Here is a 26,546-nt window from a genome sequence, read left to right as displayed (position 1 = left end):
TGTATTGTTTTGTCTTTAGTTATGGCATTAAAATGAATTAAGACTTTATTCAGTTCATACAGAAACAACATACAAAAAATAGTAGAGTAAGAGAGAATATATTAAAGGTACGAAAACACATAAGAAATATGCTTTAAAATGAGTGAGTAAATATATTACATAAGAGATATAAGACTATTTACATAAGTTTTACTTGAGAAACCAGCTTCAAACTGCTTCAAATGTGCATCATTAGAATAATTAGGAATTTAAATGCAGACATCAAATATAATCTTTTCATAATAATAATTTTCCTGATAGAAATAACAAAATATCTGCAAAAGAGCAGAAATCTGAAGAATTTTCTGAAGAAAATGAGACGGTGAAAATAAATTAAAACTTAAATGTTTGAGATATTTTTACTAGGAACAAAAACTTAATGAGCAACATGTTGTAAATAGTTTATTTTTCCATCGAGTAGCGACTGAGGAGCAGCGTCGTAACGTGTTTTTATTTTGAAGAGCAAAGTGCAGTCACCTATAACCCGGAAGCATAAATCTAAGACCCGCCCCTAGGCCTCAACGACAACCAATCAGTGAGCGTCGTGGTTTCTCCTGGCCAATCAGCGTTCGGTAAGCATTTCCGGTTTTAAACCGAAGCGGCAGCTGCGAGAGTGTGTGTGTGAACGGTTTCTCATCGACTTTTGTCGTCGTTTCTTGCTAAAATGCCGTATGCTAACCAGCCCACGGTGAAAATAACAGAACTCACGGACGAAAATGTCAAGTTTGTCATCGAAAACACTGACTTGGCGTGAGTATTGGCTTCATTTGTCCGCTCAAAGAGGAATGTGTGTGAGGTTGAGAGCAGCCATTATTACGCTGAGGATCAAAACACTGGCGTGTTATTAAACAAAACGGGCTAAAAGACCGAGCTAAGCTACTGTTATATACTAAAATATAAATATTATTTATATCTGAACATGCGCTGAAGATAAATCCAGTTTTCTAGCATCACAAATAAACCTAGCATCGTCAATTCATTTAATTAAGTTAAAAAGTCACATCAATTGGTCATAAGTTTTTTTTTTTTGGAATTTTATATATATTCATTAATTAAAATATATTTAAAATATGTCTGTGTTGCTGTACACTAATTATGTGTGTGAAAAAATCTCAAAATTAAAATAATAAATATTCCCTCCAGATGCATTTGTTAGTGTCGTTTGTTTCTGATTTTATTTTTATTTTTTTCTGATAATCAATAAATTATCTGGTTAGAAATTCTTGAAATTACATTATAGCTTCCACAATCTATAACTATGGTGTCAATCTTCAGGCTTAATTTAGGAAGCAGAGTTATTTAAAAACCATTTCATTCATAATATCTCTAATATCTCTTTTTTTCCTTTTCTTTCCATCAGACATTAAAAATTATTATTAATTATTATTAAAAATTCTTTCTCCTTTTCAGAGTCGCAAACTCCCTGCGCCGCGTCTTCATGTCAGAAGTTCCCACAATAGGTGAAGTTCTGTCCAGTATTTTTTATTTCAGTGTCAACTTTAAACTAATGAAAATGAACAAACTCAGGCTTAAAATCTAAATGAACTTTCATCCGTTTCTTCCTCTGCAGCGATCGACTGGATCCAGATCGACGCCAACTCCTCGGTGCTTCACGACGAGTTCATCGCGCACAGAGTCGGTGAGTTTGACCTGGTTCGTGGAGACGAGGGGAACGACGTGGAGGAGGCGTCTTTATAACCAGGTCTGTTTGTCTCTGACAGGACTCATCCCCCTCACGAGTGACGACATCGTGGACAAGCTGCAGTACTCCAGGGTGAGAACAATTACAAGGAAGTTAACCCTCCTGTTCTTTATCTGTGGGCTCAGTTTGATCCTACTCTATGTTTAACGTCTCTATAATTTATGATGTTTCCTAAATTAATGGAGGCATTGACACAGACATAATATATGTTATTATTTGATTTGATGTTATTAAGATTAGCCGCTACATGTAGTAGCAGCTACTGTTCGTGGGGTTTATGAAAAAATACACATTAAAAATGAATCAAACATACATGAAATTAAGTTCCAAAAAAATATAAAAAGCTGTCTGATACACATAACAACCAAACATATTATAATAACGAAAATAATACTGAACAAAAAAAAAGTTACAAAAGTTAACAGTTATAATCACAATGACAAAATCAGTTGTAACAAACCCTAGAAAAAACGTCTTTGCCATCTGTCAAAACGTTGCCTTTTAAGACATTTTTTAAAAAACAAATATATATATAACATATAAAAGACGGTCTTTTGCATTGAGGAGTCACAACAAGTAAACTCTTAGAAACATGTGATGGTTATGAACATCATGAATATAGATAATAATGAAAGATATGAATTTAGAAATGTTATAAAGCCACTTAAACACATATCTTAACCAAATTAAGTGATTTTATTTAATATATTTGTATATTTCTCTCTAGTTGTGTAAGATTTTGAGATTTCTTTAGTTCACTTCAGTTTCCCTATATTATTACTATATGAAAAAAATCTGAATGAACCAAATGTAAAGGAATAAAAGAAGAAATGTGTATGGAAAAATATTCATGTTTCCAACATTGTTATCACTGTTCAGTTTTCTAAAATATAAAATTATGAATATCTTAAAAATCTTAAATTATAAAAAATCTTAAAAAATAAATGGATGGATCTTTTGTTTTTTTTAAGGCGCTTTGCAGCACAGTCGGCTTCATAGACGATCATAGATAGATGATAAACTACAATAATAAAATTTAAAAAAAAAAAGACGTGCACTGAATTTATCTGGGTTTGATCTTATTTATATGAGCTACATTAACTAGCTTTAAAAATTATTTGGTGAAATAACATTATTTATTTTTACCGAGTTTGGAAATTAGGGTCTGGAAAAAGTATGAAATTTTGAATTTACAAATGTGTAGGAGCCCTGGTTTTACAGCAGTAAAGTGCAGTATATGTGTGTTTTTTTTGTCATTGTCTGGTCATTTTTTGGAGATTTAAATTAAGTTTTAAAGGACTAAAACGTTTGAGGGTAACAGGAGGTTAATGTTGCAGATGTAGAACCTGCAGTAAGTTTCTTCTTCTATGAATAAATAAAAAGTGTCTGGCGTTCTCTCCTGCAGGACTGTACCTGTGATGATTTCTGTGCAGAATGCGCCGTGGAGCTGACGCTGGACGTCCGATGCACCGAGGACCAGACCCGTCACGTCACCTCCCGGGACCTGTTGTCCAACCACGCCAGAGTCATCCCGGTGCGTCCGTCCTCCTCTCGCTGAGGTCGTCATGACGATGAGAAGCAGAGAGAAGAAGCTGACGTTGTTGTTGTTTTTGTTGTCTGATGTTTCCAGGTGACGTCCAGGAGCAGAGACAACGACCCCAACGACTACGTGGAGCAGGACGGTGAGTTTGACTCCGCCCTCGTTCATCATGTCCTCCCACGTTTCAGTCACTCATGTCCCTCCTCGTCCTCGCAGACATTCTGCTGGTGAAGCTGCGTAAAGGCCAGGAGCTTCGGCTCAGAGCTTACGCTAAGAAAGGCTTCGGGAAGGAACACGCCAAGTGGAACCCGACGGCGGGGGTGTCCTTCGAGTACGACCCGGACAACGCCCTGAGACACACGGTCTACCCCCGGCCCGAGGAGTGGTGCGTCTTAGCTTTCATCCCACTGTTCGCGTCATAAAACGATGAGATGGTGAATTATATTAATACTGATTATTACTGACTGAACGGTTCGTTCGTCCTCAGGCCGAAGAGCGAATACTCTGAGATAGAAGAGGACGAGGTTCAGGCTCCGTACGACCCCAACGGGAAACCTGAAAGGTGAGAGAACACTCCCAGCTAATAGCAGCTCTTACTAGCTTCCCAGCTAATAGCAGCTCTTCCTAGCTCCCTAGCTAATGGTAGTTCTTCTTAGCTTCCTAGCTAAAAGTAGCTCTTCCTATCTTCCTAGCTACCAGTAGCTCTTCCTAGATTATCATAGCTATTTCTAGCTTCCTAGCCTGCCAGCTAATAGTAGCTCTTCCTAGCTCCCTAGCAAACAGTAGCTCTTCCTAGCTTCCTAGCTAAAAATAGCTCCTACTATCCTCCTAGCTAATAGGAGCTCTTCCTAGCTAATGGTAGTTCTTCTTAGCTTCCTAGCTAAAAGTAGCTCGTCTTATCTTACTAGCTAACAGTAGTTCTTCGACCCCAACGGGAAACCTGAAAAGTGAGAGAAGACTCCCAGCTAAAAGCAGCTCTTCCTAGCTTCCTAGCTAATAGCAGCTCTTCCTAGCTTCCTAGCTAAAAGCAGCTCTTCCTAGCTTCCCAGCTAATGGTAGTTCTTCTTAGCTCCCTAGCTAAAAGTAGCTCTTCCTGGCTCCCCAATTAATAATAGCTCTTCCTAGCTCCCTAGCTAATAGTAGCTCTTCCTATCCTCCTAGCTAATAGTAGTTCTTCTTAGCTTCCTAGCTAAAAGTAGCTCTTCCTATCTTACTAGCTAACAGTAGCTCTTCCTAGATTATCATAGCTATTTCTAGCTTCCTACCCTGCCAGCTAATAGTAGCTCTTCCTAGCTCCCTAGCGAACAGTAGCTCTTTCTAGCTTCCTAGCTAAAAGTAGCTACTACTATCTTCCTAACTAACACTAGCTCTTCCTGGCTTCCCAACTAATAATAGCTCTACCTAGCTAGTAGGAGCTCTTCCTAGCGAATGGTAGTTCTTCTTAGCTTCCTAGCTAAAAGTAGCTCTTTCTATCTTACTAGCAAACAGTAGCTCTTCCTAGCTTCCTAGCTTCCTAGCTAAAAGTAGCTCCTACTATCTTCCTAACTAACACTAGCTCTTCCTGGCTTCCCAACTAATAGTAGCTCTTCCTAGCTAATAGTAATTCTTCTTAGCTTCCTAGCTAAAAGTAGCTCTTCCTATCTTACTAGCTAACAGTAGCTCTTCCTAGATTATCATAGCTATTTCTAGCTTTCTAGCCATCAGGCTAATAGTAGCTCTTCCTAGCCCCCTAGCGAACAGTAGCTCTTCCTAGCTTCCCAACTAATAGTAGCTCCTCCTAGCTAATAGCAGCTCTTCCTAGCTTCCCAACTAATAGTAGCTCCTCCTAGCTAATAGCAGCTCCTAAGCACAGACAAAAGATTTTAAAGTCTAAATTCATCTGCGCAGGTTCTATTACAACGTGGAGTCGTGTGGTTCTCTGCGGCCGGAGACCATCGTCATGTCGGCGCTGGCCGTCCTGAAGAAGAAGCTGAGCGACCTCCAGACGCAGCTGAGCCACGAGATCCAGAGCGACGTGCTCACCATCAACTGAAGAAGAAGAACGACAATGTGTTGTTATGACGATGTGTTATCGTTATGAGCCTGTTTAACATGTATTCTCAGCTTCTGTGTCAATGTCTATCAGCGCTTTTTTGTGTTTATTGTTGGTTTAACACCTAAAACTGTTCATTAACTATTGTGTTTTTTAAAAGAAAAAAATAAACTAGTTTTTGAGGAACATTTTGTTCTCTTGTTTTTATTTTAGAGTCTCTTTAGTGAGTTCAATATTCTGATTTTATAACAAAAATTTATAGATGGACAATTGTTTTATTCATCACCTACAAGAATTATATAGTGAATTAAAGTGAATATGTAAAAATCTGTTCACACAGAAGATAGAAAGCAATGAAAAGTCCAAGCTACTTAAAATGAAGTAAAGAATTTATTAAAAAGTGCACATATGTGATAAATATAATAACATATAAATAAGGGGGATTTGTGCTTAAAATACAAACGTTTGTTTTTAGGAAATAGTATTTTATAAATATTTTTATATACACTAACATTTTTAGGGGTCACGTTAATTAAGATCGTAATAAATGATCTTAAGTTCCGTTTTTAGTTTGGGTTAATTCAGGGAATTTATTTACATTTGGAAACATTTTTTTATTTATTTGTTTAAGAAAATAAATATTTAAGCAAACACTGAATTTATTATGTGTGTAGTTTCCGGTACTGAGACATGACGCCGGCGCGATGGGAATAACGAGGTAAGGCGTTTTCTTTCACTGGGAAAAAAAAAGGTCACGCCGGACTTCATTCGAATTCCTTCAAATTTAAATTTTAACGTCCGAGCAGCGATTACAGCGTGAAATGTGCCAACATTATATAGTTTGTTCTGAAATATGTTGTAAAGTTTTTTATTTCGGCTTGCATGTAACCTTCAGGGGCGTCAGAAAAACCCCTTTCATTTATAAATAACAACATACCTCCATCCACGTCGCGTTTTAGATGTATACGCTACGATTTAGTGTGATGTTGTATTGAATTTTAAGCTTATTACCTGTTATCGAAGCCGAATTCAGCCGAATACGATTTGAGACTCAGATATAGCAACTCGTTTTGTTTTATACTACGTGTGTGTTTGTAATAAGCGAGATGTCGCTAAAACTGGTAATTTACTACATAGGTTTGGTTGAACGGGAGGTTTTTCTACATTATTTAGGTTTATGGAGATTCAACTTGATCCAGTGTCTGAGTTCTGTTTCACATATGATGCATATCATATTACAATGTAGGAAAACATTACGATAATTTAGAATAAAACCAGCTTTCTGCAAAATATTCATTTAAACCATTTAAACCATTAAATGTTTTATGTTTTGTCCTATAAACAATAAGATTTGATTTTAAAATGTTTGAAATAAACGGTCATTATTGTTTTATATTAGTTAATGCTTTTTTTTATCCTTATTTTTTTTATGTATGCATTAATAATAATGTTTTTAAATGACGTTTTTAGAGGATAATCAATGATTAAATTAGTCCATTTATTTTAATGAATATTTTTGCACTAATAAAAAGTTTAACTTATCCCATAAATGCTGTTACATTTAATTTTGTATTCATTTTAGTTTCATTTAATGTTGTTATTTTCGTATTCATTAATTTAAAAATATATTTAGTAGAAATTTATATTATCAGTTAGTATATGTCTTGGACGTTTTAAAGGTTGAATGGTTTATTTATTCATATTTTAAGCTATTACTATTTCTTATGTGTATTGTTTACAATCTTAGATGCAAAGATTTTTATTTCCAGTTGAATAAAGTGTGTGATAATTTGCAGTGTTGATTATTTGACATTGTAAAATGAAATAAACCTGTTTTCTGGCTGTTAAAGAGGCTGAAGCGTCTCTGTCCTTCACCTCTGTGGATGAGCCGTCACATTCAAAGATGGCCGCCGCGAGGAAGAGGTGCTCCTCCTCCTCCTCCTCAGCCGAAGAAGACGCCACAAACCTCTGTGACGGTGAGCGAGAACATCCCTACGCCTCCATGCTCTGGTAAGTCCTCCCTGCTGCCCCGGCCTCTTCTCTGAGTTTAATTTTTTAATTTAAAGTTTTAGTTTGTGTGCAGCTGCCACAGCGTCCAGGACTCTCTGCTGAGCTCCAACAGCAGCTTCACCAGATACAGAGGAATCCTCAACTGGATCATCATCATGCTGGTAGCGAGCTCGTCTCCTCTCGTCTCCAAAGAGTTAACTAAACTGTGCTTTCATATAAACTTCTCCTTGTGTTTTCCAGGTCCTGACTCACGCTCACCTCTTCCTGGCGAACTTCATACAGTGAGTGAGAATGAGCACGACGCGAGAAACAGAAGTTAAACAAAAAGAAAACAAAACAATCAGAAACGTTCTCATTTCTCATTGTTAATCATCATCATCTTCATCCCAACATTCAAATCTACAAATATTTCCACAACTACATCTCGACCTAAAACGAAGAAAGTGTAGAACAACTCATCAACAGATCCAGCTTCTTAGCATCCCCGCTAATAGTACCGCCCCCTAGCTTCCTAGCCTCCCAGCTAATAGTAGCTCTTCCTAGCTTCCTTGTCTGCTAGCTAATGGTAGCACTTCTTAGCCTCTTAATCTCCCATCTGACAGTAGCTCTTCCTAGCTTCATAGCCTCCCCGCTATCAGTAGCTCATCATAAATTCCTAGCCTCCCAGCTAATAGTAGCACTTCCTAGCTTCCTTGTCTTCTAGCTAAGGGTAGCACTTCTTAGCCTCTTAATCTCCCAGCTAACAGTAGCTCTTCTTAGCTTCCTAGCCCCTCGGCTAATAGTAGCTCTTCCTAGCTTCGTAGCCTTCTAGCTAAGGGTAGCACTTCTTAGCCTCTTCATCTCCCAGCTAACAGTAGCTCTTCCTAGCTTCATAGCCTCCCAGCTATCAGTAGCTCATCATAAATTCACAGCCTCTCAGCTAATAGTAGTTCTTCCTTTCCGCCTAGCCTTCTAGCTAATTATAGCACTTCTTAGGTTCCTAGCCTCCCAGCTAATAGTAGCTCCCCTAGTTTCCTAGTCTTCTAGCTAATGGTAGAACTTCTTAGTCTCTTAATCTCCCGGCTAACAGTAGCTCTTCTTATCTTCCTAGCCCCTCGGCTAATAGTAGCTCTTCCTAGCTTCATAGCCTTCTAGCTAAGGGTAGCACTTCTCAGCCTCTTAGCCTGATGAAGCTTCTCAGATTTTCACGTAAAGAATTTAATAATTAATCATTTCTGGATTAACCACATCTGAGGAAAGATACTAAACACTTCTATTTATCCATGTTTGCAAGATTAAAATATCTCCTTGTACTTTTCTCTTCTTCTCAGACATGGGTTTCTGATAGATGTTAGAAAGGTCCTGGGTCATCTGATGGAGGACAACTGCACCTGGCCTTCGGTCGTCCTCATCCTGGGTGAGAAGAAGCTCTTTCAGACGCAGCAAAGATCAGAAAATAGTTTCTCATAACTTTTGCTTTATTTTGTTCTTCTTCTTCTTCTTCTTCTTCTTCTTCTTCTTCTTCTTCTTCTTCTTCTTCTTCCAGGTGCCAACGTGTTTGCTCTGGTAGCTTTGCTCCTGGAAAGGTCTCAGGAAAAGGTGACGCTGTCTCTGCTTTTGGCTGAATGTGCTCCAGTTGTGTTGTTTTTTTTTCCGGGTAAAATAAAAAATGTTTCTGGGAGCAGGGAATTCTGTCCATCGCCAGCGGTCAACGTTTACATCTCACAAACCTGGGGTTTCTGGTTCTGTTTCCTGCTGCGGTCATCGTACACGAGCCTACGATATCAACAGGTAACACCTTTATAGTCCACACACAGTTCCTCTCTCAGTAGATGGTGTGTTGGTTCAGTCTACTTGTAAAAATGTAAAAATTACAAATACTGAGGTTTATGGTCAATTCTATTAAAGGTTCAGGTTTTTATTACAGAAATAAACATGTTTACAGCAAGAAACAAGACGGTTTTAGCCTCTAGAGCCAATTCCTGGTATAAAACCCCCCTATTTTAATGATATCAAAGCTTCAAGTTATGAATAATTAATGGGCGTGGCTACTTTGAGTGACAGGTGGGCATTTGTTAGGTGGAGTTACTGAAACTATATTTACTGTACAGTTATTCACAAATTAAAAGTAATATTTCTGAAATAAAGTCAAGTAGCTCTTTGTACATGTTTCCATTGAAAGGTGTTTTGTGAATGAGCTGTAGCTGTGTCATAAGCTCCGCCCCCTCTATGCTAATGGACGCGACTTGGGCCGAACTAAAACACTAAAATAAGTGTCAAGTCATTTTTTTTTACTGTTTCTGTCATTTTAAGTAGTTAATATAATGTTGATGATTGTTCAAGTGCAGATACGTTTAGTTTTAGTTTGTTATTTAACGCTATAAAAACAGGATGTGTTTCTAAGGAACTGTGAGAGTCGTAAATAATAAGTAAAAATAAGTTCAGTGTGTCTGGAAAAATAGCTTCAGTTTGGGTAATGAGAGGAAGTGGAGACGCGTTGTCCATATTTATATACAGTCTATGGGTGGAGTCAAGATGGCGGTGACCACAGAGCATCATACTGAGCTTCAAAACTTCAGGAAAGACTAGTGGCGCTTTGAGGAACTGCATGTAGTTTTTGTCACTTTGAAACTACTCTGAGCTTCAAAAGTTCAGTGTAAAGCAGCCATCTTTAATACACGTGTGCTTTTTTTCCTGCTTTTTAAATCTAAAAACATGCTTCACTCATTCTCTCATCGTCCACCAGGTGGCGCGTTCTTCTCTCTGTGGTTCTACACCGTTCTGGGGATGAAGCTTTATTCGTACCAGGAGACGAATCGCTGGTACCGTCTGGTTCATCCAGGTATTTTAAATATTCCAAACCAACAGTAACAATAATAATAATAATAATAATAATAATAATAATAATAATAATAATGATTTGCTCTTAGAGAAAGAGGAGGATGGATCCGTCACACAGAAACATCATGAAGAGACGATCCGAGGTGACGCTGCTCATCGTTAATGATGTTATTTATTCACAGTAAACCCGTCATGAAACCTTTTTGTTTTTGTTTTTTTTGTTTTTTTGTTTGTTTGTCTGTTTTCCAGATCTGTATTATTTCATCCTCGCCCCGACGCTCTGCTACCAGAGAGACTTCCCCCGAACCCCCAGAGTCCGGATCAGTAAACTGCTGCACCGGCTCCTGGAGATGGTGAGAGAATTCAACCTGAACGAGGTTCTGTGATTGGACGATGAGCCGTTACCGTGGAGACCAGACACAATAATGATGCAGCTACTGTAAATAGAACAGAAGAAGAAGAAAGAGAAGGAGGAGAAGATGATTAAGGAGTAGGTAAAATAGAAAACAGGGTGAGGAGGAGGAGAAGACGATGGTGAAAAGGGAGAAAGGTGAGGAGGAGGAGGAGTAAAAAAAGGAGAAGGGAAACTAAATGAAGAAGAAGGAAAACAATAAGACAAAGTAACAGGAATAAAGTAAGAGGACAAGCAAACAAAGGAAATAAAAAGCTGAAGGAGGAGGAGGAGGAATGTCCAGGATGTGTCCACGTCTATGTCACATTTAAACCTTTTTTATATCTGTATATATTTAATGTAAGTGTCCTCAGTATCTGTCGTCCTCCAGGTCGTCGTCTTCCAGATCATAGTCGCCATCGTGCAGCAGGTAAAGAGTCTCTGAGCTGCTCCTGGTTACGGCCTGATGGACATTTATCTCTAACGTCACTCCTCCCTTCTCCTCTCTCCTCCTGTCTCCTCCTCTCTCCTCCTCTCCTCTCCTCCTCTCCTCTCCTCTCTCCTCCTCTCCTCTCCTCTCTCCTCCTCCTCTCTCTCCTCCTCCCCTCCTCCTCTCCTCTCCTCTCCTCCTGTCTCCTCTCCTCTCTCCTCCTCTCCTCTCCTCCTCCTCTCCTCTCCTCCTCTCCTCCTCTCCTCTCCTCTCCTCTCCTCTCCTCTCCTCCTCTCCTCTCCTCTCCTCTCCTCTCCTCCTCCTCCTCTCTCCTCTCTCCTCCTCTCCTCCTCTCTCTCCTCTCCTCTCCTCCTCCCTCCTCCTCTCCTCTCCTCTCCTCTCCTCTCCTCTCCCTCTCCTCTCCTCCTCCTCCCTCCCTCCTCTCCCTCCTTCCTCCCTCTCTCCTCCTCCTCTCCTCCTCCTCTCCTCTCCTCTCCTCCTCCTCTCCTCCCCTCCTCCTCCTCCTCCTCCTCCTCCTCCTCCTCTCCTCAGTGGATGGAGCCGATCTTCCAGAGATCAGAAACATCCTTCTCTGTGAGTAGAGGTCAGAGGTCGTCGCCGTGTCCAGACTCTAAGCTCCGCCCTCATGTCCTCCTGTGTCTCTGTCCCCCAGGACATGGACGTCTCCGTGAGGCTGGAGCAGCTGCTGAGTCTCCTGGTCAGAGAACGTTTCTGTGTTCGATAATTACACAAAAAATCATCTATTTTAATATTTTATTTGGCCTCATCTTCTCAAAGCGTCTCCACACAAAGTTTGAAATAATCCATATTTACGCTGATGATCTTGTGCAATAACTCAAGTTCACTTCTTATAAATGGACAAAATGTCCCATTAGAACCACATTATATTCATTTTCAGATACTGGGTTAACAATACGACTTTCTTGCATTTTTTTTTTTTTTTTTTTAACAGAATGAGCTTTCAGACAAATTATGACTGAAAAAGGTTCCTTTAATTATTTCTCTGACAAAAACATTTCTGGGGTAGGATGTAAGGTCAAAACACACACTGTATACAATAAATTTTATATTTAAATATATGTATATATATAATATATATATATATAAGAGCACAAGGAAGATTTTCTCTTTTACAAATTAAAGAGAATCCCTTTTTATTCTTCTTAGTAGAAACCACACATACGTCCTCTTCTTGAATGTGCAAATCCCACATCACAGTAACTAACTAACTCAAATAAAGAAAATCTCTTCAAATACACAAACTGAGGCTGCATATTTGAGATTTACATGTTTTTATTTCAGGGAGATTTATGGGAAAAATTGTCAAATTTGTGTTTAAGCCTAAAATCAGTAATTTCCCCGTCACAGGACCTGTGGATAAAAAAAATGTTGTTTCACGAATGTTTGAGCTTGTGTTGTTGAACTCAGAGGTTGTTTGAAGGTGTGTGTGTGTGTGTGTGTGTGTGTGTGTGTGTGTGTGTGTGTGTGTGTGTGTGTGCAGTAAACTAATCACACATCTTCTTCGCCTCCAGGCTCCGAGCCACTTCCTCTGTCTCCTCCTCTTCTTTCTGAGTCACTCCTTCTTGAACCTGTGTGCAGAGCTGCTTCGCTTCGGCGACCGACACTTTTATGGAGACTGGTGGTGAGTTTAAAACGAATCAATAAATAAATAAATAAGTCTTTTCGCTGACGTCTCCGTCCTCAGGAACGCTACGACTCTGGTCGCGTTGTGGAGGAGCTGGAACGTCCCTTTTCAGAGGTGGAGTCGCAGGTATCTGACGTATCTGATGAGGTTCAGAGGATGAAAACAGTGAATCGCTTCATCCTCATCATATGTGTGTGTGTGTTTTTTATTTTTTATTGTCTTCATAAAGACATGTGTACAGTCAGCTGGTGGACAGGAACGTCCCCCCGTCCAGAGCTGAGCTGCTGCTCTTCCTGGTGACCACAGCTCTGTGTGAGGTACAGTCTGATAATTAGAGCCAATTAAGACCAAACACCTGCATTTATTTTAAGATTAATCATAGTTATTATTATTATTATTATTATTATTATTATTATAGTAGTTATTATTATTATTATTATTATTATTATTATTATTATTATTATTATCATTGTCATCATTATTATTATTGCCATAATTATTATAGTTATTATTATTATTATTATTATTATTACAGAAAACACACAAATCTCTATATAAATGAATTCCCCGCACATATATATATTTTTAATTTTTGTCCTAACAAAGGATCCTTTTTCATTTTTCTTTCTATCCTTCCTCCCTTTCTACCTCCCTTCCTTCCTTCCTTTCTCATTTCCTTCCTTCCTTCTTTCTTATAAACTTTTTTTATAATAAAATCTGAATCTTAAACTCAAATAAAAACATAATAAACATTTTTATAATAAAATCTGAATCTTGGACTCAAATAAAAACAAAATAAATTAAAAAAAAAAACACATAATAAATGAACAGTTTAAAGTGTTAAACCACCAATAGAAGTTCAGACAAACATTGAGACATTGAGAAGCTGAGGGTTCATGTTAATCCGGCTCAAGATGATTTATTTTTCATATGAACTCATCCTACAGGTTCCAGAATAACGTCCTGATGCTTCTTGTAGATCTGAACCACCATTAATTAATCGTGTCTCTCCGTCTCCTCCTCTCAGGTCTTGGTGTCTCTGCCGCTGCGTAGCTTCCGTCTGTGGATCGTCCTCACGATGCTGCTGGAGGTGAGAACTGATTTCATCTCTTATCTCTGTTTAACCTGCTCTTATCTCTTTATCACTGCACCGAGATTCTTACGATTCTTAAAAAGACTCTGGAATCTAGTTTGGGATAAATCAGCCACTAACACCTCCTCCTCCTCCTCCTCCTCCTCCTCCTCCTCCTCCTCCTCCAGCTCTCGGTGGCTGTGTTCCTCGGAGATTATTTCCAGGGGAACTATGGGAACGGTCTGGTGTGGCTGTGCCTCCTGCTGGGTCCTCCTCTGGCCGTGACCACCTACTTCCATGACCACTACCATCAGCATCGCCGTCCTCACCGCTGACCTGCAGCCAGGAACAAATTCCCGTCCTACGACTCATTTCTCTGTCTGGAAACGGGTTTAAATCCACAACCTCTTTATCAATATGCAGCGTTTGCCAAAGTTCCAAAGTCGGTTTCTTCACATGCACCAGACGTACAAAGGAAACAATAACTAAAAGCAGATGGAGACATTTACTAGTATTAAAAATTTTTTAGTGAGGTTAGAGGTTTAGGCAGGTGTGGGAAAAGTGCTGTAAACTAAACAATGATTGTTTAATTTAATCAATTTACAAAATGCAAAGTGAGTGAACGAAAGACAAATCTAAGTCACATCAATATCTGGCATTACTTCCCTTCACCTTCAAACCAGCATCAATCCTTATAGGTTCACTGGCACAAAGTCAAGGATTTAGTCGGATCAGAGACTCAATGGTTGGTCAAGGAAACTTAGAGCAGCAGATGAAAAACACATCAAGATTATCTCAGTTCTGAGCAGAGACATCAGCTCAGAACTGTGAGAAACCAGTGGGACTCAGGTTCATCATCTACTGTCTGGACAAGTCTGGCTTCAAGTGGTTATCGTGGAAGAGTTGCAGCCAAAATATCCATCTAACATGAAAACAAGACCAAGAGACTCAGCTACGAACCAGAAACATCTGGACTGATGAGTCAAAAATATTTGTCTGCAGCAGAAAACAGTTTGTTCACTGAAGGACTGGAGAGAGCTACAATAATAAAAGTCTGCAGGCAACAGTGAAGCATGGTGGAGGCTCCGGTCAGGATTAATGGTCCTAAATGCTGAGAAATACAGGTTCATACTGATCCATCATCAACACCATCAGGACAAAGAGCCCAAACATCCAGCCAAGGTCATTAAGAAGAATCTTCAGAGGAAAGAAGAACAAGAAGTCCTGGAAGTGATGGCATGAACCCCCTCAGAGCCCTGATCTCAACATCATGGAGTGAGTCTGGGATTATATGAAGAGACAGAAGATCTGAGGAAAATCTGTGGTTAGTTCTCCGAGATGTTTGGAAGAACCTACCAGCCGAGTTCCTTCAAGAACTGCGTCCAAGTAGAAGAACTGATGATGTCTGGAGGCACCAGATATTGATTTGATTTAGATTTCTCTTCTGTTCATTCATTGCATTTTGTTAATTGATTGAAATCAACTATTAACGCGTCCATTGTTGAAAACATTCTTAGTTCACAGCATTTTTTCACACCGGCCTAAAGCTTTTCTGTTTGAGGTAAAAGTTGTAATCGTGCAGTCAGTAATAGCAGCAGAACGTATCTGTATGATATGATATTATTTAATTTATTTATTTAAGTAAAAGCAAAGTACAGGACATTAAGAAAAGGAGGAACCAGAAAAAAAACATACACTGCAAAAAAAGCAAGAAATCAAAGAAATGCATCTTATATTTTGTTCAGAGACAAAACCTTTGTGCTTATTTTAATAACTTCTGTCAAGCAAAAATAAGTTTAATCCACTGGCAGATTTTTATTCTCAGTACAAGAACATAAGAATATTTTTTCTTCTTACTAATGATGCTGTTTTTGCAGTATAGGGGTTCGTTAGGTGGCCCTCAGGAATGACAAACATTCAACATGAACAATAACTGAAATAACACAAAGTAATTCATAAATTGCAGGAGTGCAAATAGACGGATCAGTCAGAGGGTTCAGAGTCCAGAGGGTTAAGCGGAGGGACTTCAGGACGTGGTATTTATTTATTTCTGAATGAATTCCTCCTGTGAACTGCAGCGTGTTGAGCTGCCTCAGTCTGTGTTCATCTCCGTTGCTCATATCTTTCCTCTTGTAATGTTGTGAGTCATCAAAACAGAAGATAAGGTCTCTGTGTTTTACCGTAAGTTCCAACGGGGAAGTCCTTCCAGCCAACTCTGAATAAGCCTTAATAGCTGTTAGGGAATGTTCTTTATATTTGTGGTTTATTTGTAGAGCTGGTAATGAGCCTCCTGCTTCCCTGCACCAGACCAAATGTATGAAGAAGGTTTCAGCTAATAATTCTACTTTAACACAATTTTAAATGTGTCTTAGTCAAAGTGTTTGATAACTGGGCGCTGACATCATGTGTCTGTTAAAAGATTTTGAGCCCTTTGCTACATCTCTCCAAATATATTCATCAGATATTCATAAAAGCCCTGAAAGATTAGACTCTGGATGTGATGAGTTGTCAGGTAATGACTCATTTTACACCTTCCCATCGATGAGTGTGTTTTACTTTATTGACATAAACTGAAGAAATCCAGGGATGTGAAGTCTGAGACCCAAGAAGAGTTCCTGAGGTTCTCATTGCAGAATATTTACTGTCTTCTCCTCCGTTCCAGTTTAATCAATAACCGTCATTTATAACTAACTGCTTAAGTTTCAGTTGCATTGTCCTGCAATAAATTCTTAGAGCACATCTAAAGGATAATAAAGGATCTATGACTGAGAATGATGGAATGAAGCTGTGAAACATGGGGGCGCTAATGTCCTGGTTTGGACCTGTTCTGCTGCATCTGCTCATCATTGATGGACCAATGAACTGTGAATTCTACCAGTGAACTCTGAAAGAAAATGTCAGGACATGAGTCCATGAGCTGGATGTGAAGAGAAACTGGGTCATGGAGGAAGACAAGGAGCCCAAGAACACCAGTGGTTCTCCAGAAGAACCAGATGAATGTTTAGGAACAAGTCAAAGTCCTGACCTTCATCCAGTAGAAATGTTGGAGCATCAGCTGATGAGAGGAAACCACCAACATCTCACAACTCAACTGGTTCTGTTCTGATTAATGGGATCAAACTCCTCCAGCTGATCAGAAGTTACCACAAACATTTAGTTGCTGATAAACCTTTGAATTATAACATGCACAAATGCATGAAAAAAAAAAAAGAAAAATCTTCAGGTTTGTTCTCTCTGTAATAATCCTGTCATATCATTTTGAATATTTAGAATATTAAATTTTGAAGAAGAGGTGCAAACATTAGTATATTGTTTCTTTACTATTATTTTGTTACGCTGTTAATGAAAAGATTTATTGACTCATTCATTCATTGTCTGTAGATGATTAGAGCTTACTACCATCTGAAGTCTGGAGCTTCTTCCAAAAATGGGGATTTAACTTAGGGGAAAGCCGGGATGGGGGTTTCAGTGTGGGAGGTGTTGGAGAAGGAGGTCAGACCACACGTAGGCTTGGTCTCTGAAGTTCTGCTGAAAATTTTGAGGAGTTGCTTCTTTGGAAATTTCTTCTTCTATTTTTTTGGTGCCTCCTGTTGCTCCTTCCTCTGATTCTGCATGAGAGTCAGTGCAGCTTCCACTTTAATCGTCTCCTCTTCCTGTTGTTGAAGAAAGGCATCGGCTTTGAGAGCTTCTTACAGCTGTTCACTCTGCAAGGAAACAATTTCATGCATCTCTTTGTTCTTTCTGAGCTCCAGATGAAGAAGAACCATCTCTTGTTTTGCCTCTTTTCCTCGGACTCTGAGCTGTTCTTTCAGTTGCTCCAACTATTTTCTTAGAGCAGCATTTTCTTGCTCCAGTGAAGAGATCTTGTCTGTCACTTCACCCAGAATTTTGTTCAACTCCAGCTCTGAGATCTGAAGCAGAGTGTCGTTCTTGATCCCAGCAGGTGAGTTCAGGCTGGAGAGCAGGCTGCGTTTTTTTTCAGCTTTGTTTCCACGCAGCATTTGGAGAATTGGATGTACCTTAGTTGCTGCAGACTGTAGTAGGCTGCAGTTTCTACAGGGTAAAGGTTGTGGGAGGAAGTTTGGGAGTGACACCTCATGCTTTTGTGAAATATTGCATTAAACATTGCACTCTTATGTCTTCAAGTCCATTTTTTTTAGTACAGTAACTAAAAGTACTTCTCCTCAATTTAAGTTACTTTTAAAAGTTAAAAAGTTCTGAATGTTTGTCCAGTTTGTCTTCTACTTAATGCTCACATGTATCAGCTGATTTATCAAAGAAAGAAAGAAAGAAGGGATAAAGAGTTATAGACAAACATTAATAAAAGAAGTAATGAAGAAATAAAAAAGGAAGAATTAAAGAAAGAAAATAAAGAAACTCAACAATAGCCTGGATGGTGACAAAAAGCCACAACTTTAAACCAATGCTGTATATCACAAATTTCACAATATATTCATATTCAATAGGGAGTGTATCACCAATTTGTCAATCGTGTTTTTAAGAAGGGATCTGTTGTTTTTCTTCTTTAAGGTTTGAAAATTTGCTGAATATAAATATAAGCTTAATGGCAGCTTAGATAATGATGCCTGTTCAATATAAAGTCAGGGCATAGGAGGAGATTGTGTGACAAAATAAAACATAGTGTTGCACAGTTTAACTGTCCAGTAATACCAGTGTAACCTGGGCATCTGTCATCCAGCCCTATCATGTGACACGTACAATAAACTAGATTAAAGCAGATTTCTGTTGTTACAGATAAACCTACATAAATCACTATTACTTTCTTTTAAAATTGATTTTGGCCATGGTATTTGGTATTCTATGACTGAAACAGACACAAAACTTTCAGGAAGATAGTCATCTTAATGAAGTTGATCAGGCCAGTCACTGATATTGGCATTGTTGTCCATTTTTCAAGCAGGTCTCGTCAATGGATCATAGTTTACTTCAACACCTGTATTAATTTAGAGGTAATCTTAATTCCAAAATATGTAAATCCCTTTTGCATTATTAATACTGTATCCAGAAAATTGACCAAATGTATTAATTAAATGTAATAATGTTGGAACACCGTTTAATAGAACAAACAAAAAGAGGACCACATCGTCTGCATACGCTGATATCCTATGTTCATAGTCTCCAATTGTTATACCTGACAAAATGACTTCAGCTCTAGCGGACATGGCTCAAGGGTTCAATGGCCAGAATGAATAATGATGGGGAGAGAGGACTAGGCGTGCTGTAGGGTTGGTATACAATAATTATATCCATATCAGAAAAGTCCACATCTTGGTAACAAATTGAACAAATAAGGCCACTCGATTCATTCAGACTCTTGTCTAGCATCTAGATATAATAGCGCTGTAGCCCTGGTATTATTTTGAGAATTAATTGTGTTAAAAGTTATTCTAATGTTATGAAATCCCAATGTACCAAAGACGGAATATATGAATCTATACTTTTAGCAAGAACTTTACATAACATTTTTTCTGTCAACTCCCATCAGACTAATAGTCCTGTATGAAGAGCAGTGAGTCAGTATTTCCCCAGGTTTTAAAATAAGGATTTCTGTAGCGACTCTTATACCTGCTTTCTCTAACGGGACCCTGATGTTTACCATTGTTTACGACCCATAATCCTTTGCGCCATGGACGTATCCATGGTCACGTGGTATAGTCACTGAGGCGGAAATGAAAGTTCAGTAGCGACGGCGGCGGAGCACAGCTAAAAAGGTACGAGAAAGATGATATTTAAGCCTAATTTGTTGTCGTGTCAATACGCGTATCGTGTTCAGGCGTCAACCGCCTTTACACCAGCGTAGCTCTTCTCACTGTCAGGCGGTTAGGACGCGGTTTATCGGCTTGTCCTTTTACGAAACCTCCATACTAAGCTGGCAGGCTAACAGTTAGCTCCGTTTACGTCAAGCTAACGGGACGTAGCTAGATCGGAGCGGGTGTGTTCAGACTCTCCCTTTCATAATAAATACAAAACGTCGCATATTATCATAATAACATCTTATTTTTGTTTTGCTTTTGTTTTTTGAAATGAACAGTTATTAGGTGCCGCTGTCTAGGAAATATTTGGAAGGTAATTTGTTCACCAAAAGAAAGAAAATTTTCTTTTGGAGTTTTACTTCGAAAATTGACGACAGGAAGTGGTCGTGTTTTCCTCTTCTGACTTGACGGTGATGCGTAAAAAAAAAAAACCTTGCTCATCTTCCGTGTTTGTGTTTTGTGCGTAGCAGCAGCAGCAGCCAAGGGTATTTAATTCACAGGACGAAATCAAGCCAAATAAATGAAACACCCCAACAGGAGCATTTAAACTGTTGTATTAGTTTATGTGAAGTTTAACCAGCTTCAGTAACGCCGTGTTAGCCGGTCAGTTAATTCCACAAGGCTGACAGATGATGCGCCTTATGTTTTTTTTTTTTGTTGTGGGAGCATTAATGGGTTTATTTGCAGGTCTGTGACAGATCTCAAGTCGAGATTTAGTTAATAGTAGGACGCTTAATTAGTTAATTTGCTTGTAAGCTGGTCCCATTTGCGCATGGACCAAAGGGTCTGGTCTCAGTCACCTTGGTGCTGCAGCAAACAGCTGATAAACAACATCGTCTCCACAGACCAAATTCAGGTGGTGCATGAAAAAAAATGAGACCAGACTCAGTTTTTGCTGCAGTTTCCTTTGCTTTAAATTCACCAGGCTGCGTCTGTGCCTTTGCTCAAGGTGATGTTGATGGTGTCAGATGAAAGTCTTGGCTCTGTTCATGTCTCACAGGAGGGGACAGACAGAGACGTCTCTCTCTGTCTCTGTCTTTTTATTTATTTACCTGTGCTGCTAAATAAATAAACATGTAATATAATAAGTTATGTTTTATATCCTCACGTATATGAGGAGTTTGGTGCAGTAAACACAGAATAAAAGGATACACCAGTGAAGGCATTTTAATCTAAATAATGTTGATGTAAAGGTGGTGAATCACCTGGATGATCATAGAGGTGGATGGAGTTTATTTTTTTAGTTTATCCCACTGTCTACTACAGTAAATATATAAGATGCATTCACAGCCTTGGATGTTTTCTCCCCATTTGTTGTTTTGTTTTATACATTGACATCATGGCCAATATCATTTGTGTTTTTTTCACTTGAATTTGCAAAAAACTATTCTCGAGTCAAAGTGGAAACTGAGTTTTAGAAACAAATGTAAATTAATTAAAAATATGAAGCGTAAAATAAGTGTTTACAGCGACTGACATCCAAGGGTGAAACATCCAACATCAAAGGGAGATGAACAGTTTTTTAAAGGCATGATGTGTCACATTAATGGAAACACTTTCTAGAACAAAAGTCTTTATTTAGACTATTTTTTTTAGACTCTCTCTCTTTATTCAATTCAATTCAATTCAGTACAACTTTATGTGTCCTGAAGGTGATTCAGTTTGACAGTAATAAGCAGAGGCCATGTCTGCATATACAACAACCATCAACACTGACACTGTCAGAGGTAACACACAGGCGTCCTCCTGTGTCTCTGCCAGGTGCATTAACAGAAAGTGAAGAATAAAGTAAAAGAAAAAGGTTCTTATATAAGGAATCATTCCCACATGGACTGATGTAGATTTAAAAGTCTAATGGAGTTTTTTTAAAACGTCGTCCTGAAGGCAGAAGCTGAAAGTTCACATGAAGGATGTGGTCGTGTTGCGCAATAAAACCGCAGAATAATTCCACTTTAAGCTGAAGCTGAACAACAGAACCGTCATGGAGACGGTTCTGTTAGAATTAATTCATTAATGTCCCTAATAAAGTGGCCACAATGACCCGAGTCTTTATTTACTTTTACTAACAGAGTATCTATTCCTTCCTTCCTTCCTTCCTTCCTTCCTAGCTTCCTTCCTTTCTTCCTTACCTATCTCGTTCCCTCTTTCCCCTCTTCCTTCCTTCCTTACTTCCTTCCTTCCTTCCTTACCTATCTCGTTCCCTCTTTCCCCTCTTCCTTCCTTCCTTCCTTCTTTCCTTCCTTCCTTCCTTCCTTCCTCTTCCTTCTTCTACGTTCACTTCCTTCCTTCCTTCCTTCCTTTCTTCCCTCCTTCCTTCCATACTTCCTTCCTTCCTTCCTTCCTTCCTTCCTTACCTATCCCGTTCCTTCCTTCCTTCCTTCCTTCCTTCCTTACCTATCTCATTCCCTCTTTCCCCTCTTCCTTCCTTCCTTCCTTCCTCCTTGCTTCCATCCTTCCTTACCTATCTTGTTCCCTCTTCTTTCCTCCTTCCTTCCTTCCTTCCTTCCTTCCTTCCTTCCTTCCTTCCTTCCTTCCTTCCTTCCTGCCTTACCTATCTCGTTCCCTCTTCCTTGCTCCCTTCCTTCCTTCCTTGCTTCCTTGGGCAGTGTTCTTATTTCAGGCTAATCAAACTTAAATTTTAATTGTATTTTGTTTAATTTTACTATCAGAGAGACGATTTACAGCTTGTTCTAAAATACGCATCATCTCCAGAAGTTTCCAGTGAATGAATTAAAAAGTCTAGTTTTAATTCGAAAAGTCCGTCCTCTGCAGATATGATGCTGACTTTTGTTTCCTCAAGTTGTGTTTCCTGTCTGGGGAATAATTAACTCTCCCTTGCCAGTTTATTAGGTACGCTAAGTGCATGCAATCACCTGAGCGTGACAGTGTTGTCATGTTGTCGTTGTTGTTGTTGTTGTTGTTGTGTTGCAGAGCTGTGATGACATGGCAGCCGCCAGTGTGAGCAGAGCTGGCTTAGCCCAGACCCCTGAGAAGTCTCAGCTGATCCTGAAAGGTAAAAGTTTTAGTTTCGTTTCTTCGTTTATTTATTTGTTAGATTATCTCTGGGGAAGACGACCACTGGAAATAGAACTGGAGGAGGAGGTGGAGGAGGAGGAGGAGGAGGAAGATGAGGAGGTCTGGGCGGCGGCTCATTCTGATCCTTATCTATGTGACCAAAGTCTTTCTTTCTTTCTTTTCTATAATTTGATCTGTCAGTGATTCACCTTGATAGTCTGATCTCTGACTCATCGTCTCCTCCTAAACCTCCACCCTCCTCCTCCTCGTACCCTGTCCAGACTTGACTCTCCTCTGTTCTCCTGTTTCTGGCCGTCCTCCTCCTCCTCCTCCTCCTCAAACTCCAACCATCGCTTCCTTTTTCCTCTCTGGAGGACGAGCACATGAGTCACGTTTTGGTTTTTCCAAAATGTTTCCGGGGGTTTAGAGAAGTCGTCTCGTATCTGCAGAGTGGAAGGAGTTCAGGCAGAAAGGAGGAGGAGGAGGAGGAGGTTTCTGTGCTTCTCTCCTTATATCCCCTTCCTTCCTTCCTTCCTTCCTTTAAACACTGGGACCTCAGTGTGATTAAATTATTTTCTTATTTAAAATGCGCGTTCTTCTTTCTTCCGTCCACTTGAGGGCGACGTTTACATCTGCCTGTTTCCGAATCCGTGTTCAGAGCAGGATGTGACGTATGATATGTTAAAAAAACAAAACAGACTGTTATATATATTAAAATCTGCTCATGGAAACAGTCTCCATCACCTCCTTGTTCGGTTTAAGCTGCTGTAAAACAATATTTACGTGTAGAAACCAAATCTAAGTTATTAAATTTTTATTATTAAATTATCTGAAGAAATAAACACACTAGGACCTAATTTATTAAAAATAATTAGGTCTCAGTCTTGGAGAGCTTTTTGTTTCTAAAGAGGCTTTAAATATGAACAGTTATTAATTTAGTTTTGAGTTTTAAATGAAATAAAGGACAATAAAGCTACTGACACAGTCCTACACCTGAATACACTGTGGTTGCTAACGGCAACCGTTTGCTGGTATTAATTTAAAAATTATCACTATCATCTGTATATAATTCAGGTTTTAGAAGAATTTATTTCTGTTTATTGTTTGGCCAAATGAATCATTACATTAAAAGATATATTAGGAATAATTCTTCAAGTTTATAGAGAAATAATTGACAGATCATTTTGGTTGTTTCCTCTGCAGCGTTTCGTCTTATCCTCTGTTTCTGTTCGTGTTTCTTGTGCAGTGGTGTCGGCGAAGCCTCAGTCCCCGAAGCTGCCGAACCGTCACTCTCGCCTCAGCTCCTTCGTCGAGGTGACGGCCGACGGCCTGAGCAGCGAAACCAAAAAAACAGGCAAACGCAGCGGCCACCTCGAGCTGCAGTGGAATGAAGACCTCACCCTGTGAGAGCAGCACACGTGCACATGTAGACTCATGACATTTATATATAACAGAAAAGAGAATAGAACTACAATTAGCTGGAAGGCTAGGAAGAGCTACTTTTAGCTGGGAGGCTAGGAAGCAAGGATAAGCTACTAATAGCTGGGATGCTGTGAGGGTAAAGAGAGCTGCTATTAGCTGAGAGGCTAGAAAGAGCTACTATTAGCTGGGAGGTTAGGAAGAGCTACTTTAAGCTGAGAGGCTAGAAAGAGCTACTGTTAGTTGAGAGGCTAGAAAGAGCTACTATTAGCTGGGAGGTTAGGAGGAACTAATATTAGCTGGGAGGCTAGAAAGAGCTACTATTAGCTGGGAGGTTAGGAAGAGCTACTTTAAGCTGAGAGGCTAGAAAGAGCTACTGTTAGTTGAGAGGCTAGAAAGAGCTACTATTAGCTGGGAGGTTAGGAGGAACTAATATTAGCTGGGAGGCTAGAAAGAGCTACTAGTAGCTTGGAGGCTAGGAAGAGCTGCTATTAGCTGAGAGGCTAGAAAGAGCTACTTTTAGTTTGAGGTTAGGAGGAACTAATATTAGCTGGGAGGCTAGAAAGACCTACTTTTAGCTGGGAGGCTAGAAAGAGCTACTATTAGCTGGGAGGCTAAAAAGAGCTACTATTAGCTGGGAGGCTGGGAAGAGCTACTATTAGCTGGGAGGCTAGGAAGAGCTACTTTTAGTGAGGAAGAGCTTCTTTTAGCTGGGAGGCTAGGAAGACCTACTATTAGCTGAGAGGCTAGAAAGAGCTACTATTATCTGGGAGGCTAGAAAGAGCTACTATTAGCTGGGAGGCTAGAAAGAGCTACTATTAGCTGGGAGGCTAAAAAGAGCTACTATTAGCTGGGAGGCTAGGAAGAGCTACTTTTAGTGAGGAAGAGCTACTAGTAGCTTGGAGGCTAGGAAGAGCTACTATTAGCTTGGAGGTTAGGAGGAACTAATATTAGCTGGGAGGTTAGGAGGAACTAATATTAGCTGGGAGGCTAGGGAAGAGCTACTACTAGACTACGCTTTATTCACCTCGTTGTTGTTGTGTTTGTGCGTTTCGCGTCAGTAATGTGACGCCTCAGAGTCGTCTGGACCTGAAGCTGTGGAGCTGCCACACTTTGAGGAAGGAGCTTCTGGGCAGCGCCACCATCGACCTGCTGGACACACTGCGCACACACGACGGCAAGAGTAAGGACACAAACACACAACCTCCTCACAACCTCCTCACAACCTCCTCACAACCTCCTCACACCCTCCTCACACCGGTGGGTCGGAGCAGAGGAAGCTTCTGAGGCTTCTTCTCCCTAAAAACAGTGAACTCGTTAGGAAATTATCCTTTATTATTATTTATTTACTGCAAATAATCAGTCCTGGTTCAGGTAGAGCAGTTAAATCCTCTTCCACTAGATGGCAGAAGGTGGATAATTAATCTGTGTATCTACCTGCTGCTGCAGTGATGGAGAAGAATTCAATTAAACTTCATTTTCATCATCTTTTTATTAGGAAAAGCACATTTCCATCACATACATTAATTAATTACAGCCGTGGTCCTTCCAGAACAGAGAAAAGGATGAATTCAGAAAGCGATTTTGTCCATTCTGCCCTTGAAGGATTTTCTTTTACCTTCCTCTAATTACTCCGGTAGAAACAAAACCAGAACCGGGACAGAATAAGCGAGTTCACCACCTCATACAGTTAGAAATATCACATAAAAAGAGATGATTTCACCCCATTCATCAGCGCTGGGTGCTTCTATTTTTAACCATTTCCTCCTGATGGATTTCTCACCCGCTGCTTTGATGTTGCATGTTTCAAACAATAGTTTACTCGAATGCAAACTTTTATAACTTGCCTCTCGTTATGTGAGAGACTATGAAAATCAGCGGTGAAGCCTCCAACACGTTGTCTCTTGTGATTGGGTGAAAGAAAAAGATCGTTTGAGGATATTCTCCAGCACATTTAACCTGTTTTCTGTCTGACTTCCTTCCAAGCGGTGACTAAACCTCCGATATCTAAATAGATGGTGTAACTGGCATCGGTGTCGGGCTGGAAGCTGGAAGGCGTCTTATCCTCCGTTGATTAACATGATGTAACGTCCTCATGAGTCAACGGGTTTAAACAATAAGAGCATTGTGTCCAGGTCTTCGTGGTCTTCAGCCTGATGCTCGGCTGGTTTGATTTTTCCTCTCGCCTGCTTTTGTTTAACGTGGACGATGTTTCTTTTCTTGGACCTGATTCAGAGACTGGACGTGAAATTGAAAAAAGCTGAGGAGCAGAAATATAAGAGAAGAAGAAGAAGAAGTTATTTATTTCTTTTGTTCTCACTGCCTCTGTGATGTCTCCTGGTTTCCAACGGAGCTGTGGAGGAGAATGAAGAAGAAGAATTATTAAGAAGAAAGAGGTGAAGGAGGAAGAGAAGAAGATGATTGAAGAAGAAGGGAAAAAAGAAGAAGAAAGGATGAAGGAGGCGTTGGAGGAAATAGAAGAAAATGAGGACTGAGGTAGGAGAAGTAGAAGAAGAAGAAAAAGAGATGGAGGAGGAGAAGTATGAAAGAAAAGTAGAAGGAAGAACAGAAGAAGAAGAAGAAGCCAGAGGAAAGGAGGTGGAAGCTGAAGGAAAAAGATGATGATGAGAAGAATG

At 39.6% G+C, this 26,546-nt stretch overlaps 3 protein-coding genes across 4 annotated transcripts in view; all 3 read left to right on the top strand.

Annotated features, from left to right (window-relative positions):
- The first annotated feature begins 613 nt into the window (after positions 1 to 613).
- On the top strand, positions 614 to 5,499 carry polr2c (RNA polymerase II subunit C). Its single transcript, XM_047596739.1, has 9 exons — positions 614 to 789; positions 1,450 to 1,499; positions 1,610 to 1,678; positions 1,761 to 1,813; positions 3,147 to 3,275; positions 3,372 to 3,423; positions 3,498 to 3,666; positions 3,769 to 3,843; positions 5,169 to 5,499. The coding sequence occupies exons 1-9, from the start codon at positions 704 to 706 to the stop codon at positions 5,311 to 5,313; spliced, it is 828 nt and encodes a 275-aa protein (XP_047452695.1). The 5' UTR covers positions 614 to 703; the 3' UTR covers positions 5,314 to 5,499.
- Positions 5,500 to 5,996: 497 nt separating this feature from the next.
- On the top strand, positions 5,997 to 14,647 carry LOC125015075 (diacylglycerol O-acyltransferase 1-like). Its single transcript, XM_047596731.1, has 18 exons — positions 5,997 to 6,031; positions 7,164 to 7,323; positions 7,397 to 7,484; positions 7,564 to 7,604; positions 8,634 to 8,719; positions 8,849 to 8,901; positions 8,988 to 9,093; positions 10,049 to 10,144; positions 10,233 to 10,286; positions 10,393 to 10,496; positions 10,926 to 10,964; positions 11,517 to 11,558; positions 11,638 to 11,682; positions 12,518 to 12,627; positions 12,691 to 12,756; positions 12,860 to 12,947; positions 13,658 to 13,720; positions 13,891 to 14,647. Exons 2-18 carry the CDS (start codon positions 7,217 to 7,219, stop codon positions 14,035 to 14,037), a joined length of 1,335 nt encoding a protein of 444 aa, XP_047452687.1. The 5' UTR covers positions 5,997 to 6,031; positions 7,164 to 7,216; the 3' UTR covers positions 14,038 to 14,647.
- Positions 14,648 to 19,360: 4,713 nt separating this feature from the next.
- The window catches only part of wwp2 (WW domain containing E3 ubiquitin protein ligase 2), a 53,962-nt gene continuing 46,776 nt past the window's right edge, over positions 19,361 to 26,546 (top strand). For both annotated transcript variants that reach the window (XM_047596711.1, XM_047596710.1), the window contains exons 1-4: positions 19,361 to 19,434; positions 22,408 to 22,489; positions 23,738 to 23,894; positions 24,972 to 25,093. In XM_047596711.1, the coding sequence (XP_047452667.1) occupies positions 22,420 to 22,489; positions 23,738 to 23,894; positions 24,972 to 25,093 (349 nt within the window). In that variant the 5' untranslated portion in view covers positions 19,361 to 19,434; positions 22,408 to 22,419. The remainder of the gene's footprint in view (positions 19,435 to 22,407; positions 22,490 to 23,737; positions 23,895 to 24,971; positions 25,094 to 26,546) is intronic.

Source organism: Mugil cephalus, chromosome 10, assembly GCF_022458985.1.
Source record: "Mugil cephalus isolate CIBA_MC_2020 chromosome 10, CIBA_Mcephalus_1.1, whole genome shotgun sequence".
Taxonomy (NCBI): domain Eukaryota; kingdom Metazoa; phylum Chordata; class Actinopteri; order Mugiliformes; family Mugilidae; genus Mugil; species Mugil cephalus.
Note: the sequence above shows the minus strand (reverse complement) of the source record. Positions and strands in the feature narration are given on the sequence as shown.

What these genes read in the sequence shown, in the direction of transcription:
- LOC125015075 (XM_047596731.1), top strand. Translation starts at nt 7,217, where the DNA reads ATGGCCGCCGCGAGGAAGAGGTGCTCCTCCTCCTCCTCCTCAGCCGAA. An exon ending in TAGTCGCCATCGTGCAGCAG is followed by an intron (nt 10,965 to 11,516) that starts GTAAAGAGTCTC and finishes TCCTCTCCTCAG; the next exon opens with TGGATGGAGCCGATCTTCCA. An exon ending in TTTCAGAGGTGGAGTCGCAG is followed by an intron (nt 12,757 to 12,859) that starts GTATCTGACGTA and finishes GTCTTCATAAAG; the next exon opens with ACATGTGTACAGTCAGCTGG.
- polr2c (XM_047596739.1), top strand. Translation starts at nt 704, where the DNA reads ATGCCGTATGCTAACCAGCCCACGGTGAAAATAACAGAACTCACGGAC. An exon ending in ACCACGCCAGAGTCATCCCG is followed by an intron (nt 3,276 to 3,371) that starts GTGCGTCCGTCC and finishes TGATGTTTCCAG; the next exon opens with GTGACGTCCAGGAGCAGAGA. An exon ending in CGACTACGTGGAGCAGGACG is followed by an intron (nt 3,424 to 3,497) that starts GTGAGTTTGACT and finishes TCGTCCTCGCAG; the next exon opens with ACATTCTGCTGGTGAAGCTG.